At 32.9% G+C, this 18389-nt stretch overlaps 1 protein-coding gene across 9 annotated transcripts in view; it reads right to left on the bottom strand.

Annotated features, from left to right (window-relative positions):
• Positions 1-18389, bottom strand: part of Scaper (S-phase cyclin A associated protein in the ER) — a 447154-nt gene that overhangs the window by 313036 nt on the left and 115729 nt on the right. For 8 of the 9 annotated variants that reach the window (XR_013090777.1, XM_076851161.1, XM_076851163.1 and 5 more), the window contains 6 exons: positions 11787-12049; positions 8085-8312; positions 4576-4746; positions 3670-3745; positions 3348-3465; positions 2974-3085 (listed from right to left, as the gene is read on the bottom strand). Coding sequence is in view for 8 of the 9 variants with exons in the window: in XM_076851161.1 (XP_076707276.1) it covers positions 2974-3085; positions 3348-3465; positions 3670-3745; positions 4576-4746; positions 8085-8312; positions 11787-12049 (968 nt within the window). In the remaining variant the exon portion in view is untranslated. The remainder of the gene's footprint in view (positions 1-2973; positions 3086-3347; positions 3466-3669; positions 3746-4575; positions 4747-8084; positions 8313-11786; positions 12050-18389) is intronic. The other variant, XM_076851164.1, reaches the window with a different exon arrangement.

Below are 18389 nucleotides of genomic sequence, written 5' to 3'. Positions count from 1 at the left end.
AGCTTTTCAGGGGATGTGGGTGGGGGCAAAAAGGATACTGGGAATTTACCTAGGGACAATTTACCACTGAGCTACATCCCCAGTCCTTTTTATTTTTTATTTGGAGCCAGGGTCTCATTAAATGGCTTAGGGCCACACTAAATTGCTGAGGCTGGCCTTGAACTTGCAATCCACCTATCTCAGTCTCCAGAGTCACTAGGATTACAGGCATGTACCACCACACCCAGCCACTACTATGCTTCTTTGTTGTGCTGATTGTTACTGGGAATTAAACCCAGAAAAACTACTGACTCATGTGCCAAATCTTGTTTATTTTTTGTTTGAAGACAAGATCTCCTAAGTTGCACAGGCTGGCCTCCAACTTGCAAACAAGCTTTTGCCTCCTGTGCTGCTGGCATTATAGGCACATATCACTGTGCCGGGCTTTCTGATAGGATAATTTAATACATTTACATTTGAAGTTAAGTATTAATTGATACAAACTCATATTGCCATTGTGTGACACATTTTCTGTTTGGCAGTTCTATTGTCTTTCTCCATTGCAGTATTATTTTACTGTTTTTGCTCTTGTAATGGTTCGTTTTTCTTTACCTTTAATGTCTTTGAAAGGTTTTGCTTTGATAGTCATAGCCCAAGTTCAATTGCAAACAAAAACTATACTTTTACCTAAAAACACACTTTGTGTCTTACAGTCAGAGTTAACCACTTTTTACTTGTAAATCCACTATCAATTTTTGTCATTTAGGTTATTCTTGATACTTTTGTCCTTTAATTTTCAAACTGGAGTTACTATTCGTGCACCATTTTAGTGTTAAGTTCTGTATTTCACAATATATTTACCCCAAATATTAAAGTTTATTCTTTTTTAAAATATTTTTTTAGTTGTTATTTACTTATATGTGGTGCTGAGAAATGAACCCAGTGCCTCACATATGCCAGGCAAGTGCACTACCACTGATCCACAGCCACAGCCCCTTTTACATGTTTTCACATTGTTGTTTATCATGTTTTCAATTTCATTTTAAGAATTCTGTTAAGCATTTCTCCTAAAGCATATGTAGTGGTGATAAACTCCTTCAGAGTTTAATGTCTGGAAGACTTAATCTTCCCAAAATTTTAAAGGTTAGCTTTACAGGGCATAGTAATAATAGTTGGCAGCTTCTTTCAGCATTTTGAATATGTTGTCTCATGGCCTCCAGGTCTGTAAGGTTTCTGTTGAAAAATTCAGTTACTGTTTTGGTAAGGGGGTTCTCTTGTGTGTGACAAGCTGCTTCTCTTACTTGTTTCAAAATTCTTTGAGTTTTCATAGTTTAGTTATAATTAATGAGTCTGGAGATAGATTGGAGGGGGGTGGTAATAGAAAAGTTGCCAAGGATAGCCTCCAACTTGCGATGCTTCTGCTTTACTCTCCTGCATAACTGAGATTACAGGCATGTGTCACTGCACCCAACTGGTGTAGACTTATCTTTAACCTGTCTGGTGTTCTATGGACATCTAGAAATTTTTAGTTATTTCTTTTAAAAAGCTTTTTGTCCCTTTCTCTCCTTCTTAATTCCTATGATGCATATATGGTTTGATAATGGGTTCACATAATTTCAATAACTTTTCTTCATTTTTTTGTTCCCTCCTCTTACTTATGTTTCAAATGATCTCTTTGAATTCTGATTTTTTTCTTGTGCTTCATCAAGTCTGCTATTGAAGCTCTCTATTGCATTTCTTAATCCAATCACTGAATTTTTGAGATATAGAATTTTTTTATGCCTTCTTTCTTGAACTTCTTCTGTTCTTGTATTGTTTCCCTAATTTTTATAATTATCTGTGTTCTCTTGTAGCTTGCCAAATTACCACAGAATGATTATTTTGAATTCTTTATCAGGAAATTTGTGGATCTGCATGTATTTAAAGTCAGTTACTGGAAATTTATTGTGTTCTTTTGATAGTTTTCCTAATTTTTTTTTCATGTCCTTTATATCTCTGCCTTGCTTCCTGTGCATCTGAAGTAGCAGTCTTGTGCAGACTTTATGGACCAGCTTTGGTAAGAAAAGACCATAAGCTGGGGGACAGGGTTATGGGGCCACTGATAACAGTAAGAAGGCAAAAAGGGGAGTGTTTGCTGCACCAGGCCTAGTGGCGCATGGAACACCATGCACCGAGGTGTACAGCACCTCTTGAGTCCAGAACTGTGTGCTGGTATGGCAGTTCAAATGCTGGTATTAAAGACATCAATAACTGTTGTGTTCCTCAGTTGCAAAAACTGCCAGGTACTTGCAGTACCTCAAAGGCTACTGAGATTCTCGGTAATAGTTTTCTGTTAAGCCATGAACACATCTGAGTAGTTGAAGGTTGGGGCAGGTGGTGATAGGGACCTGGGCAGAGCTACCAACATGCATAGCTCCAGTGTTTGCCTGCATGCACATATACAACAGGATGTACCATTTGCATGCCACCTATACCACCAGCAGCATATGTATACATAGTTACAATAACTAGGGGCAAGGGTGGCAGCTTGCTCCCCTGTGACAGAGGCTGGTCATGGGCACATTCATAATATTAAAAATTAAAGCCAACAGCAAGTACAGAGCTGGCCACAGACAGCCATACATTTAAAAAAAAAAAAAAAAAACTAATAACCTTAACCTCAAAACTGTCCTACAACATGATTTTACACTTTGGACCAGACTACACAAAGATACCTTGCAATGAAAATGGCAAGAGACAAAGTTTAGCTTCACAAATCCATATCAATTTATGAGATAGTTTAGAAAAGAAAAATTCAGTGTAGGAAAAACACATTCTTTAAAAAAAAAAAAAACACAGATAACCTTATGGAATTCAGAGAGAAATGCCTTTATATCCTAGAGAATATAATTATTTTTATGATTTTATTAGCTTCTCTGAGATCAAAAAATAGTCTATTTGAAAATATGCCCACCAACTTAAGACTATCACACTTTCCTAAAAATAAAAACTTACCCTTTCTAATAATTTCTGAAGCTTTAATGTTTTTTCTTCACGCAACTTCTCCCTTAGCTGCTGTGCTTTCATTTGTTTCTCTTCATGTTTCTTCTTAGATTCTGCAATTGTTCTATTAATGTAAACAAAAGAACCAAGAGACACAAATGTTTAGATGATGAGGCCAAAAATAGTGTTCTTTAGACTTCAAAGGTCTTAAAGTATACAAAACTCAATTTGGACTACATTTCAGGAAACTATTATCACTTTTCAATGGATCTGGAACTGTCCTAAAGTAATGTGCCCAAAAAGGTCATGAGCAACTCTATTTAATAGTTAAAAGCGGCTGGTTTCCCTTCTTTGAAACATTTCAAATTAATTTTCAAAGGCCAGACCTTTTACGAGATGGTGAGGAAAGTTTTTCATGCATGTGAATTCCATGCCCTGGAGGTCTAGCAGGTTCCTCTTCTACAATATCCCCCCAGGATGTATTTTGGCGCCAAGATTCACGAGCTGTTCAGAAAAAAGCAAACCACTGTTACTCTTTAACCACATGGTTCTGTAAAACCAATATTTTAAAACAAACTTTTAAAAGTCTATAGCATTCCTACATCAAATTATTTTACACAGAAACTGCACATAATAAAATAACTTATTATATCCCATTGTACCTACACATCAAATATACACAGAGACAAATGCACACACAGATAATACCTTCATAATCTGCAAGAACATCATTCCAATCCATAGACATACCACAGAAAGATACACTCCCACTGCCCATGCTGGCCTAAAATGCAAGGAAAGAAAAACAAATTTTCAAACACAATTTATATAAACATAAAAGTGAACTATACGTGAATTTTTTCTACCATTTCTTAATATATTTCACTTAAGTAATACTTTGAAATCAGGAAAATGGTACATACTTTGTATAGACACAATAATTACCAAATTAAAATACCACAGACTATATGTTTTAACAAGTTACTAGAAATTAATAAAGACAAAAGGAATATAAGACAAAAGGAACATACTGACATTATACTATTACAAAATCAACACTGACATAACATACAAAGCACGCATTAGCAGAGCATAAGAGTCTTTGTTGGGCATTAAGCAGCACAAAAATATGTGAAATATAAAACTGATGGTTACTTTTATTCTTTAACAAATTCCCTTCTTTAATCTGAGCACTGAGTAACAGCACTGCAGTGCATTATTTGCTACTTGTTTGAAGAATATAACATGTAAAAACCTTAGATTCTTCGTCAGTATAAATGACTATTTGAGTAATGTTGAGATTTTACTTTCTTTAAGACTCAAAGTCTTGATTTGTAAAATGAGAATAACAACTTTTAACGTGGAAGTTGTATCCCCATAAGAAAATATTTAGCAATGGTCAAGTATTTTTAAAAAACCATTTGCTATTGTTTATTATGTAAGTCTAAATCACCATGAGAATAATAATAATAATTACTATCATTATTATTACTAAAGATTATTTTTAAGTAAATAATTTTAAGTAGAGCTGTATTAACTCAAAGCCTTTCTGGTCATAAGAATTTTACTTCTGTATATAATTCAAAAATTATGTTAAAAATTATAAAAGCTCACAGAAAAATCACTGTCATTGTCAGTTTCAATGTTAATATCATTGTTTTCTTCAGCTTCAATTTCTCTAGTTAACTGCTCTTCTTCAGCAATAGCACTAGCAATGGCTTCTTCATTGGCCTTTTCTAGACGATCTGCTAGCTCTTCTTTTTTTGCAAGGACTTCTGCCATGGACTATAAAGTTAAAAATAAACGCGAGAATCACTGGACTGAAAAGTTAAATAATCACATCTTTCTTAATCTTATAATCATGAAATCAACAGTACACACTGAATAATAAAAATGGATCTACAATCATAAATCTTGATCCAATACAGGCTCAACCACTTGCTAGCTGTGTGATTCAGAAGTTTCTTAAAATGAAGAGCACATTTATTATTCCATAAAATGGAACAATAATCCATGACTTACCTTCTTTATCAGACAGCTGTGTATGAGAAACTGTAAAGTTATATAAATAACAGGCATTATTAATGACAAAGTATGAATTTTATTTGAATGTCAAAATTCAAAACAGTTACAGATTAAATATCAAATAGTCTTCTAAATGGAAACATTGAATGAATACATGCTGTACTATTGATGATATATTCTAAATACATATATACCTAATGTGAAAATACATTAGAAGACGATAGTCCCTATAAGGTCCCCTTTCACCCTGAAGGAATTCTGTTTTTATTCATGCTTTTAAAAGAATTGTACTCTTACTTTAAAAACTGCATTAGAATAATTACAAATAATATGATTCAATGATCAAGTAATAACCATGAGAAGCTTAAGATATATATTATAGACCCTATAGCAAATACTGAAATAACAAAGCCAAGAGTTATGTTAATAAGCCAGTAAAGAATATTAAAATGACATTCTAGAAAACAGGGAACAAAGACTATAAGTCAAATGAAAAACAATTCATAAGACTATAGATTTGAATAAACCATATCAATGATTGTATTACATGTAAATAGTCTAAATACCCCAATTAATAGGTACAGATTGTCAAATTGGATAAAGAGCAAGACCCAAAAATGTTTCCTATAAGAAGCCTAATTTAAATATTAAGATACAGATTACATGGCTGGGTTGTAGCTCAATGGTAGTGTACTTGCCTAGCATATATGAGGCACTGGGTTCCATTCTCAGCACCACATATAAATAAATTAAATAAACGTCTATTAACAACCAAAAAAAATTTTTTAAATACAGATGCAAGTAAAAAAATCTAATTAATTAAAAGAACACAAAGTATTATTGGGGGAAAAAAGAATACTTATGAATTAATATCACAGATTTCATAGCAAAAAGTATAACCAGGTGTAAAAGATTATTTCATAGTAATAAATGGGTCAACTTCATGAGGAAGAAAAAATAGCCCTAAAAACTTAACAGAGCTTAAAAACAAAATAGTCCTAAGAAATTACCAACTTAAAAATAAATGGGACAAAAATGACAGAACTGCTAAAGTAAATAAACCAAATGACAATGTAAAATCATGTAACCACTTTGGAAAATAGTCTGATACCTCCTCAAAAGTTTAAGCATAAAGTTTATATGACCCAGCAATTCTCCTAGATACATATTCAAGAGAAATAAAAATGTATGTGCACTTAAAAACTTGTTTGCAAATATTTAAAACACATTAGTCATTATAGCTAATAGCCAAATAACAGAAACACCTAAATGTCCACCAACAGATAAACAGAATTTGGTGGTATCCATATAATAAGATACTATTTAAGGACTAGGGTTGTGGCTCAGTGGCAGGGTGCTTGCCTAGCATGTGTGAGGCCCTGGGTTCCATTCTCAGCACCATGATAAAATAAAAGTCCATTGACCACTAAAAAAATATTGCTTAAAAAAAGATACTATTTAATTATAAAAAAAGAATAAATTACTAAGGCTAAAATATGGTTGAACCTTTAAAACACAGTAAATTATCTTTCACAAAGACCCATAAACTGAATTTCATTTCTACAAAATGTTCAAAACAGACAAGATATATAGAAAACAGATTAGCAATTGTGTAGGGTTGGGAGGGTGGGGATGGGAATGACAGGTAGTAAACAATTTCTTTTTGAAGTGATACAAATGCTCTACAACTAATTATAGGGATGGGTGCACAACTCTACGAAGATACTAAAAAACATGTAATTATAAGCTTTAAATTGATGAACTGTATGTTAGGTCAATTTGTTGAACCGTTATGTTGGGTCAACTGTAACTCAATAAATTTGCTTTAAAAATACGGAGCCAGGGGGTTGGGGCTAGGGCTCAGCGGCAGAGTGCTTGCCTAGCATATGCAAAGCCCTGGGTTCAATCCTCAACACCACATAAAAAATAATGAATAAATAAAATAAAGGTATCATGTCCAACTACAACTAAAAAAATATTTAAAAAAAAAATACAGATCTAGAATTACAGAGTTTTCAAAATCCTTCTCTAAACTGACAGAACAAGTAAACAGAAAATTAACAGAGTTTTATAAGAGACCTGAATAATAATATCAATGAAAAGTGACCTAGGTATATTCCCAAGAGAAATGAAAACATTTAAAACAAAGATGTATTCACAAATAATCATATCATTTTAAGTCATAGTAAAAAAAAGCTACAAGCAACTCAAATGGCTATTGGTTTGGGGGAATTAAATGAATGAACAAGCATATTCTGTTACATGTATACAACACAATACTACTAAAGGTGATGAAAAGCATGAACTATTAATGAACAACTACATGGATGAACCTCAAAATGATTATGCTGAGTAAAATAAGCCAATCAAGATTATGAGATTTCATTTATACAAGAGTATGAAACTTCTTTGATATATTCTGGATCATTCACAGAGTCAACTATCTTAATACTAAAATGAGCAATAGGAAGAGATGGGCAGAAATAGGAAATCTTTCAACATAAACCTAAATACAACTAATTCATTTTTAGAGATTCTGCAATAGAGATGGTAAATAAATTTTTATCTTAAAGACCAGCTGTTTAAATTATTCTGTAAAGAAAAAAATTTTAAATAAGTCCCGCAGGCAAAATATTTCATCTATCAGAATGCCAGATATTACACGGAAGACTTTGTCTTTATAAGATTACAGGATTAAGGATAGTTTCTCTATCCCTCCCCACACCTTTTTTTTTTTTTTTTTTTTTGGTTGTTGTTGTTGTTGCTGCTGCTGAAGCAATGCTAAGGATCAAATGCAGAACAAGCAAAGGACATGGATGCTAGGTTTAGTTTCTCAACCTTGAGCTACAATGCATTTGGTTAAATAACATAAAATAAATTATTTTGAACAAGTTTTTTTACTCTCTTAGTCTCCTTTCCTTCCTGTATAAATCAAGAATATTAACTACATCAAAAGAGTAATATAAAAAATGTTAAAAAATAAATAATATATATAAAATGCTTTGTAAAATACAAAGTAATAAACAATACAAGTTATTATTATTGGGGTTTAGGCCTTTAAAGTACATTTACTCAGAATTCTGATAAGTTGTTCTTACCAAGTGAGCAGCACTCACATTTGAAATATCTGAAGGATCCATTTCACTTTCTATCCTTGCTTCCTCTGCTGGAAATTTATCTTCATTTGTTTGCAAAGGAGGTGCGACAACTTGCTGAGATACTAAAACGTTCTCTGTATCAATGTGTACAGCAGGTATTTCAGAAGTTTGCACAGAACTGTCTTGACTACTGCCAGAATTCTTGACATCCAATGTACTCACTGTGAACTGACAAAACATATTAACAGAATAAATTAGAGACAATAAAAACATTCACCAACTGTGTGAGTCTAGAAGAGCTGGTTCTACTTAATCAAGTATAAAATAACTTACCTAGACGACAGACAACTCATTTATCTTTTTTTGGTACACTTCAAGGGCAACAAAAGGAAAAACCATTAAGCAGCACAAATTTTATTTACATGCCTACTATACATTGAGTATTGTCTTTAGTATGTGCAGAAAGTAAGCAATAAAATTTGCAATTATATTCTCTAAAAGTAGGCAATTCTTGATAAGTATTTCAAATCCCTCACAAAGAAATCTAGTTAGAAGTATAACACTTTGAATATGTAACTTATCCAACTAAAGGCACTTACAAGAATTTTCCTGGAGGTGGTCTGATACCACCTCCAGGGTATTCAGTATTTTAAAAATATCCTGAAACCATTTCTTATCAAAATATATTTTGAGGCATTTAACTAAAAAATTATAAAACTTGACCCATTCAGATAATACTAACATGACCTCAAAGTACCTTTTTTAAAGACCCATAGGGTACATGGTTAAGAATTCTCAGATTGAAAAGAAAAAAGCATGAACAAAAGCATGAAGTATCTTATCATGTGATTTGTATACTTCAGATTTAGACATCCTCCCAATTTCCCTTTCCTTGAATAGTTAATACATAACAAACAGTAATATGAAAATAATATTAAAAATAGTAACTCTGAATTAATTCAAACCATAGGCATTTTTTTAAATCTTTCTCATTCAGTAAACATAAACAAGCATTTATTTTCATTTCCTAACAAAGAATACTATTTTGTTTTCCGATTATACTCCAAGTCAAAGAACTAAAATTTAAAATTGTGAATTTAAAACTCACATCACTTCTTAAATAAACACTAGATAAACATTGCAGTGGCCATAAAACCTCCAGTTTTGATTAATTATTTATACAAATATTAAACTTACCCAAGTCTCATAAACTACTTTGGATATTCTACTATTGGTCAGAACTTAATGTTCCAAAGTGTTGATTTTAGCATCAACATTATTTAAATTATATCACATTGTTTATATTGTTATCAAAATTATTTTTATGTCGGTCACCGTGGTTTATGATCTTCTTGGCAATATTTATATTAGCATTACTGATGTTTACAATATAGTCAACTGTTTATTAAAAACTCAATATCATTTATGTAACAAAATCCAAGCTAAATTATTATAAAGTAATGTTGAAAAAGATATAGATATACTAATTCTATTTTTAGAATGACAGTGAAAAAAACAAATATTATCATCATTTGGCTACCATTAACAGTGAACTTTTATACTGAAACATTTTAGCAAAATAATTCTAAAGTTCTACATATGTTATTGCTGAAATCCCAATATCATGTAAGTTTATTCACTATATAAAAAAGAGTAACTTTTGTAACAAATTATATTTCTTAAATAAAGTACTGTATCAAAAATGCTAGATATTTCTTAGGTAAAATTAACCAGTGATTTCTTCAAGAAGTGTCTCCCACATAAAAGAGTTTCTTAAAGATACGTCCAACAAATATGAACTGATTACTTAACCATGTATCCAGGATTCTGTTCCATGTAGTCAAAAATTAAGAAACTACATAAGATACTGTCCCCAAGGAGCCTACAATCTCACATGAGCATAAAACATACACAGATTAGAATTATAGCACATCAAATATAATGTAAGATTAAGAGCCATTATCACCATTTGAAAAGAAGACCAGGAAGATGAAGAGCATTTCCAGTGACAAAAAAAAAAAAAAAAAAATTCTGTTCCTAAGAGAACTTTAGATAGTAGATATTATTCTAAACTAAAAATATTACAACTATTTTGCACCTGATTAATTTAAACCACTTCATATATGTATGCATATATTTTTATATTTTATATATATTACATATTTATATTATATATAAATATATAGGAAATATATAGATATATTTGTATATTCTTATATATTTATATATTCTTTATATATTCTTATATATTTATATGTATCTTCATATAAGAAGATATGAGAATTCATATAAGTAAAATAAACACTAGACTAATAGAACACATACTGAATCTATTAATTTTTAAATTATATCAAATAGGGCTGGGGATGTGGCTCAAGCGGTAGCACGCTTGCCTGGCATGCGTGCGGCCCGGGTTCGATCCTCAGCACCACATGCAAACAAAGATGTTGTGTCCGCCAAAAACTAAAAAATAAATATTAAAAATTCTCTCTCTCTCTCTCTCTCTCTCTCTCTAAATAAAAAATTATATCAAATATTAACATTTGTAGGAACTTAAAGTAGAACAAGCTCAAGTGGTGGCGAAAACCCATAATCCCAGCAGCTCCGGAGGCTGAGGCAGGAGTATATAGCAAATTCAAAGCCAGACCCAGCAATTTAGCAAGGCACTAAGCAACTCAATGAGGCCCTGTCTATAAGTAAAATATTTAAAAAGGGCTGGGGATGTAGCTCAGTGTTTAAGCACCCCTGGGTTCAATCTAAAGTGCCAAAAAAGGTGGGGGGTGGGGTAGAACAAGCTCAAAATCTCATTACCGGTTTTAATAATATTCCAGAAGCAGGAAAACATTACCTTAACCAACTAGTGAAAGTTAACAACAAACCTGGGCAAATTGCCATCATGTGTCTCTCAATGTGATACTAATTACATTCTCTTTGTTACTGTCAGAAAGGAATAAGCCAAACTAATTTAGGAAAAACAATAAATAAAAGTATAAGAAACCCTGCACTTTACTCTTCTTAATTCTTAATGTCATCAGAAACAAGGGCTGGGGATGTGGTTCAGTGGTTAAGCACCCCTAGTTTAATCCCCAGTAGCAATTAAAAAAAAAAGAAACAAATAAACAAGGGCTGAGGAACTATTCCCAATGAAAAATATTGAAGAAACAAAACCAAATATACTATGTTATTTTAGACTGGGTCCTGAATGAGGAAAAATATATATTAAAAAGGAGTTATTGGCACAAGAAAATTTTTACATTAATTATAAATTAGATAACATTATATAAAAATATCAAAATTCCCTGAGTGTTATAATATGGTTATATAATAAAGAATTTCTTTATTCTTTGGAAATACACTCTATATTCAAAGCATGTACACATTCAATATATACAATATGTATGCAATATATGCTATACATTCAAACATGAATGTCTGTATTTTAATCTCAAATGTTTAGTATATAATATATATGTGGCATGTAATGAGAGCAAAGAAAAAAATGTATTAAATGTTAATTTGGAAATCTAAGCAAATAATTTCCTGGAGGAGAGTTCATTATTCTACACTTGAAACTTTTCTATAGATCTCAAAATTTTCAACATAAAATTTTAAAAATGAAATACAAACTTGAGATATTCCAAGACATAAAGATCATTTTCGAAAAGATAATGTAAAAAAGAAAAAGTCTTCAGAATATATTACCTGGGTTCTTTCAGCAAGGGGATGATCAGAAGAGTGCAATGAGTCTTTAGGCCAAGATTCTATAGTATTAGAAGGTCCATCTCCAATAAATTCACCTTTCTGTACACTTTCCTCAGGTAAAAGACATACATTTTCCTTATCACTGTCATCCTTTGACCTTATCAGTTCTGTTATTAATGAAACTTTTGGCATCACTGCTGTTGATCGGGAACGAACAGGCCTTCCTCTCTGAACGGTTTCCCACCCTTCAGCATCTTTCCGTTCTATGCAATTAAGAGAAGAAAATAAATCAGAATTTTGTTTTTCTACTTAACAAGATCAACATAAAAATTTTTACTTCATTACATATATTTAAAACTTTCATAATTCCATGTCATACTGTGCATATTATAAAGATTCAAATATATTTTATACTACATATTTACATACCCTTGCTACATACTCATTCACAAAAGTTAATGAATGGCTTGTGACTTTTCAAAATTTCTTTAGATGATAAAATATTTCAAAATCTACAAAAATAGAAATATTTTCCAATTTTATTTCTATTAAGTATAACTAATATGCAAAAAGACATTAAGTATTACACAAGATATATATCTTAATATATGTATAAACATAATTACTCTCTTTTACGAACAGCAAAACTAAGATTCAGATTAAGACTAAAGTAAGGCCATACAACTGTTAAGTAATAATAAGCATTTAAATGATGTAAATTCCAAGTACTTTATATATAATAATCTTTTAATCTTCTCAAGTCATAAGGTCAATACTATCATCCCATTTTAGCTATAAGGAAACCAAGACAAACAAAATAATTGGTCTAAGATCATATACCTAGTAAAGGTAAAGCCAAAATAATTGGTCTAAGATCATATACCTAGAAAAGGTAAAGCCAGACTTGAAGACACAAGTCTAGGCACACTGGTTCTGGTTTTCATGCTCCTGTCAACTAGGCAAAAATTACCTCTCCAACTGGGCATGGTGGCACACGCCTATAATCCCAGCAGCTCAGGAGGCTGAGGCAGGGGGATTGCAAATTCAAAGCCACCCTCAGCAACTTAGTGAAGTCCTAAGCAACTTAATTACCCTGTCTCAAAATAAAAAGTCCCCATCTTAAAATAAAAAATACAAAGGGCTAAGGATGTGGCTCAGTGGTTAAGCTCCTGGTACTTAAAAAAAGAAAAGAAAACCCTTCCTCCCCTTTCAGAATCCAGACATAACTCTAAGGCCCAAGTTCTTTTCTCTATCTCAACAATAATAAAATACCATAAGGGATCATAAAACTATGTCAGTTTTATAATATTATATATAATTCACCATCAACAAAAAAATGTGAAGTAAATAAGCCAATATTCTGCTCAGGCTCTCATACAAATCAGCAGGGCCCCCAAGAAATCTAACTTTCTGCTGCAATCACCATTAATGAGGCAGAAAAGGAGGAGGAAGCCAGGTTTGATTGGCACTTATATTTCCACTTCCAGTATCCTGATTCCAGCAGAAAGCTAAGATTCCAAACCAATTTACAGCAAAAGGACATGAGTTAGACCTCCTTCCACTTCTCCCTTCTGTATTGTCAATGGGGCAGTCAGAGACCTAAGTAAGAGCCAAGACTGTGGTGCAAGCCAGGGCCCCTCTTTTGTTGGAAAGCTGTCACACAGTGCAAGAACATATTCAAGAATCTGAGACAATAACTAAAAGTTAATATTTGAGTCAACAGAGTCCCAGAAAGAGAGCAAAGGTTTGAAAGGGTATTTAAAGAAATAATGGCTAAACACAACTACAAACTCAAGGAATTAAATGAATTCCAAACAGCCCAAACTAAAAGAAGCCCATGCTAAGACATATAATAATTAAATGTATAAAAACTGAGCATCATAAACCTTTGGAAACTAAAGATGAATAAAAAATATTGATAGCCATTAGGGAGAAAAGACTATTACCCATTTCTTAAAAAAATCAATTCTTGGGCTGGGGATGTGGCTCAAGTGGTAGCGCGCTCGCCTGGCATGCTGGGTTCGATCCTCAGCACCACATAAAAATAAAATAAAGATGTTGTGTCCACCGAAAATTTAAAAATAAAATTTTTTTAAAAATTCTCTCTCTCTTTAAAAAAAAATCAATTCTAATGACAGCATATTTCTCATCTTAAACAATGGAGGACAGAAGGAAGAGGCACATTTCTAAAGTACTGAAAGGATTACCAATCATAAATTTTATCTGATGAAAATATCCTTCAGAAAAGGGAAATAAAAGCATTTTCAAATAGAGGAAAACTAAGAGAATATATCACAGGGAAAACTATCCTTAAAGAATGACCCTGCACTGTGTGAGTGTATCTTTTCCCCCCACATCCTTGCCAACACTTATTTTGCTTGTATTTTTGATAATTGCCATTCTGGCTGGAGATGAAATTTTAGAGTAGTTTTGAATTGCATTTCTCTAACTTCTAGAGATAATAAACATCTTTTCATGTGTTTATTAGTCGATTGTATTTCTTCTTCTGTGAAGTTCTTGTTCAGATCCTTAGCCCATTTATTGATTGAGCTATTTTGGGTTTTTTGTTTTGTTTTGTTTTGTTTTGGTGTTAAGTTTTTTGACTTCTTCATGTATCATGAAGAATAGTTCTCTGTCTGAGGTGTGTGTGCTAAAGATTTCCACTATGGAAAGCAGTATGGAGATTCCTCAGAAAACTTGGAATGGAACTACCATTTGACCCAGCTATTCCACTCCTCAGTTTATTCCCAAAGGACTTAAAATCAATGTACAGTGACACAGCCACATCAATATTTATAGTAGCTCAATTCACAATAGCTAAACTATTCAACAGATCCCCTTCAACAGATGAATGGTTGAGGAAAATATGGTACATACACCCAATAGAATATTACACAGCTTAAAGAAGAATGAAATTATGACATTTGTAGGTAAATGGATGGTAGTGAAGAATATCTTGCTAAGTGAAATAAGCCAATCCTAAAAAAACAAAGACCAAATGTTTTCTGGGATAAGCAGATGAAGATCCATAATGGGCGGGTAGGGGGTTGGGGAAGAATGAAGGAACTTTGGATTGTGCAGAAGGGACTGAGGGCAGGAGCGGGGCTGTGGGAGAGGAAGGACAGTGGAATGAGACAAAATTATTACTCTATATACACGTATAATTACACTAGCAGTGTGACTCTGTACTACGTATAGCCATAGAAACTTGTGCTCCATTTCTGTACAATGTGTCAAAATGCATTCTACTGTCATGTACAACTAGTTACAACAATTTTTAAATTTTTTTAAAAATAAATTTTTTTAAAAAAAAAGAATGACCCTGCACAAAACTCAATTCAAAGTGGATCAAAGATTTAAACACTAGAACAGAAACCCTATGCCTAACAGAAGAAAAAGTAGGCCCAAAACTTCACCATGTTGGCTTAGGATCCTGACTTCCTTAACAAGAAATCTGAAGTGCAAGAAATAAAATCAAGAATCAATAAATGGGATGAACTGAAACTAAAAAACTGCTTCTCAGCAAATAATTAGTAACATGAAGAGACAGCCTACAGAATGAGAGAAAATTTTGACCACATGCACCTCAGATAGATTAATCTCCAGGATATACAAAGAATTCAAAAAAACTAACACCAGCTGGGTGCAGAGATACATGTCTATAAACCCAGCAGCTCAGGAGGCTGAGGCAGAATGACTGCAAGTTCCAAGGCAGCCTTAGCAATAGCAAGGCACTAAGCAACTCAGTGAGACCCTGTCTTTAAATAAAATAAAAATAGGGCTGGGGATGTGGCTCAGTGGTTGAATATCCCTGAATTCAATTTTCACTACCCCCACCCAAAAAAAACTTAACAAAAAAAACTAACCCATTCAATAAATGAGCTAAGGAACTGAACAGACACTTCACAGAAGAAGAAATACAATCAATCAACAAATATATGAAAAAATGTTCAACATCTCCGGCAATTAGAGAAATGCAAATCAACACTACTCTAAGATTTCATCTCACTCTACTCACAATGACAATTATCAAGAATACAAGCAACAATAAATGCTGGCAAGGATGTGGGGAAAAGGTACACTCATATATTGCTGGTGGGACTACAAACTGGTACAACCACTATGGAAAGCAATATGGAGATTCCTCAGAAAATTTGGAATGGAACCACCATTTGACCCAGTTATCTCACTTTTCGGCATATACCCAAAGAACTTAAAATCAACATATTACAGTAACACAGCTACATCAATGTTTACAGCAGCTCAATTCACAATAGCTAAACTATGGAACCAACATAGATGCCCTTCAACAGATAAATGAATAAAGAAAATGTTGTATATATACACAGTGGAATATTACTCAGCCTTAAAAAAGAATGAAATGATAGCATTTGCTGGTAAATGGCTGAAACTGGAGACTATCATGCTAAGTGAAATAAGCCATTCCCAAAAAACCAAAGGCCAAATGTTTTCTCTGATATGCAGATACTAATACACAATAAGGAGGGGATAGGGCTAAGGAAAAACAGAGGGACTTTGGATTAGGCAGAGGGGAGTGAAGGGAGGAAGGATAGTAGCATGCATCACACATTATTAACCTATATAATAAATGATTACACTACTTGTACAACAAGAAGAATGAGAAGTTATATTCCATTTATGTATGATGTGTCAAAATGCATTCTACTTTCATGTATAACTAATTAGAATTTTAAAATTCAAGAGCCAGCTGTGATGGTGCACAACTATAATTCCAGTAACTTAGGAGGCTGAGGCAAAAGGATCACAAGTCAAAGCCAGCATCAGCAACTTAGTATGGCCCTAAGAAACTCAGAAAGAATATGTCTTAAAATAAAAGGGACTGGGGGGTTGGGGCTGTAGTTCAGTGGCAAAGCACTTGCCTAGCATGTGTGAGTGAACATAGATGGGCATGGTCAACAGGCTGAGGCAGAAGAATTTCAAGTTCAAGGCCAGCCTCAACAATTTAACACAATCCTACCTCAAAAAAATTTTTAAATGGGGGAAAGGGGTAATGATGTGGCTCACTTATAAAGCACCCCTGGGTTCGATCCCCAGTACAAAAGAAAAAATAAAGGAAACAAATTAGAAGTATGGCTATTATATTTCACTCAGTGGTATATGTCAAGACAAACAGACTGTGTGATAATTCATGTATAATATAATACCTAAAGCAACTATTGAGAAAATGTGTTCCAAAATACTTTAAATAAATCAAAAGAAAAATCATAAAAAATGTTCAAGTAATTCATATGAAAACAAGAAAAGCATAAAAAAATAAACAATAAAAATTTTAAAAATGAAAAGATTTCTTATTACATAAATGTCAAAATACAGAAATTAAATGACCAAGGCTGATGTATTAAATGACCAAGTATTTTTGGAAAAAATAGAACTGAGCTAAAGAGCAGTCCCCTTATCAACAGGAAATACATTCTAAGGTCCTCACTGGATGCCAAAATTATTGATAGCACCAAACCATGTAAATATACTATTTTTTTCATAAACGTAACTATGATAAAGTTTAATGCCTTTTCCGTCTTACATAAAGGCTTATCATGCACTGTGGCTGTAAAGATTACAATTTAATATGTGACAATAAAACTAACATGAATTACTTTTTCTTTCCCAATAATTTCATAGATAAAATATTCTTTTTTATTTGTTCTAATTAGTTATACATGACAGTAGAATGCATTTTAACACACTGCACACAAATGCCGAAAAACCTCTCATTCCTCTGGCTTTCCATAGTGCTGAGCCACACTAGTAGTATATATAGGATAATAATGTCTGTCTCATTCTACAGTCTTTCCCATTCACACTACCCCACCCTTCCCCTCACTCCCCTCTCCATAATCCAAAGTTCCTTCATTCTTCCCTACCCTAACCCCCAGTATGGATCAGCATCTGCTTATCAGAGAAACATTTGACGCTGGTTTTTTGGGATTGGCTTATTTCACTTAGCATCATATTCTCTACTTCCATCCATTTATCTATCTGCAAATGCAAATGATTTCATTCTTCTTTAAGTCTGAGTAATATTCCATTGTGTATATGTACTGCATTTTTCCCACCCCCCACTTTCTTATTAAGTTCAAGGAACTGCTTCATTGCTTCTCTTTGACATACCTGAATTGCCAGCATCAATACTTTTGTGCTTTGGGGCCATTATTAAGTAACTTAAAGACTGAATACAGGAACTACAATACTGCCACAGTTAATCTGATAAAAGACAGCTACTAATTGACCAATGGAGATGTAGCATACACAACATAAGATATGCTGGACAAAAAGATTACTGGATTAATGGGTAAGATGAAATAGGATGGGGGAAATTTACTTCACACTACTCATAGTAACATGCAATTTTAAACTCATGATTACTTATACCAGGAATTTTCCATGTAATATTTTCAGTAAATATGGTTTACTGCAAGTAACTGAAACAGTAGAAAGCAAAACCACACAAGCGAGAGGGACTACTATTTGCTATGTGCAAGAATCTCGTTCTACATGAGGATATAGGTAGGCTGACAATAAAAGAAAAAAAGATATACCATGTAAACATTAATATAACAGATT

Source organism: Callospermophilus lateralis, chromosome 3 (genome assembly GCF_048772815.1).
Source record: "Callospermophilus lateralis isolate mCalLat2 chromosome 3, mCalLat2.hap1, whole genome shotgun sequence".
Classification (NCBI taxonomy): domain Eukaryota; kingdom Metazoa; phylum Chordata; class Mammalia; order Rodentia; family Sciuridae; genus Callospermophilus; species Callospermophilus lateralis.
Note: the sequence above shows the minus strand (reverse complement) of the source record. Positions and strands in the feature narration are given on the sequence as shown.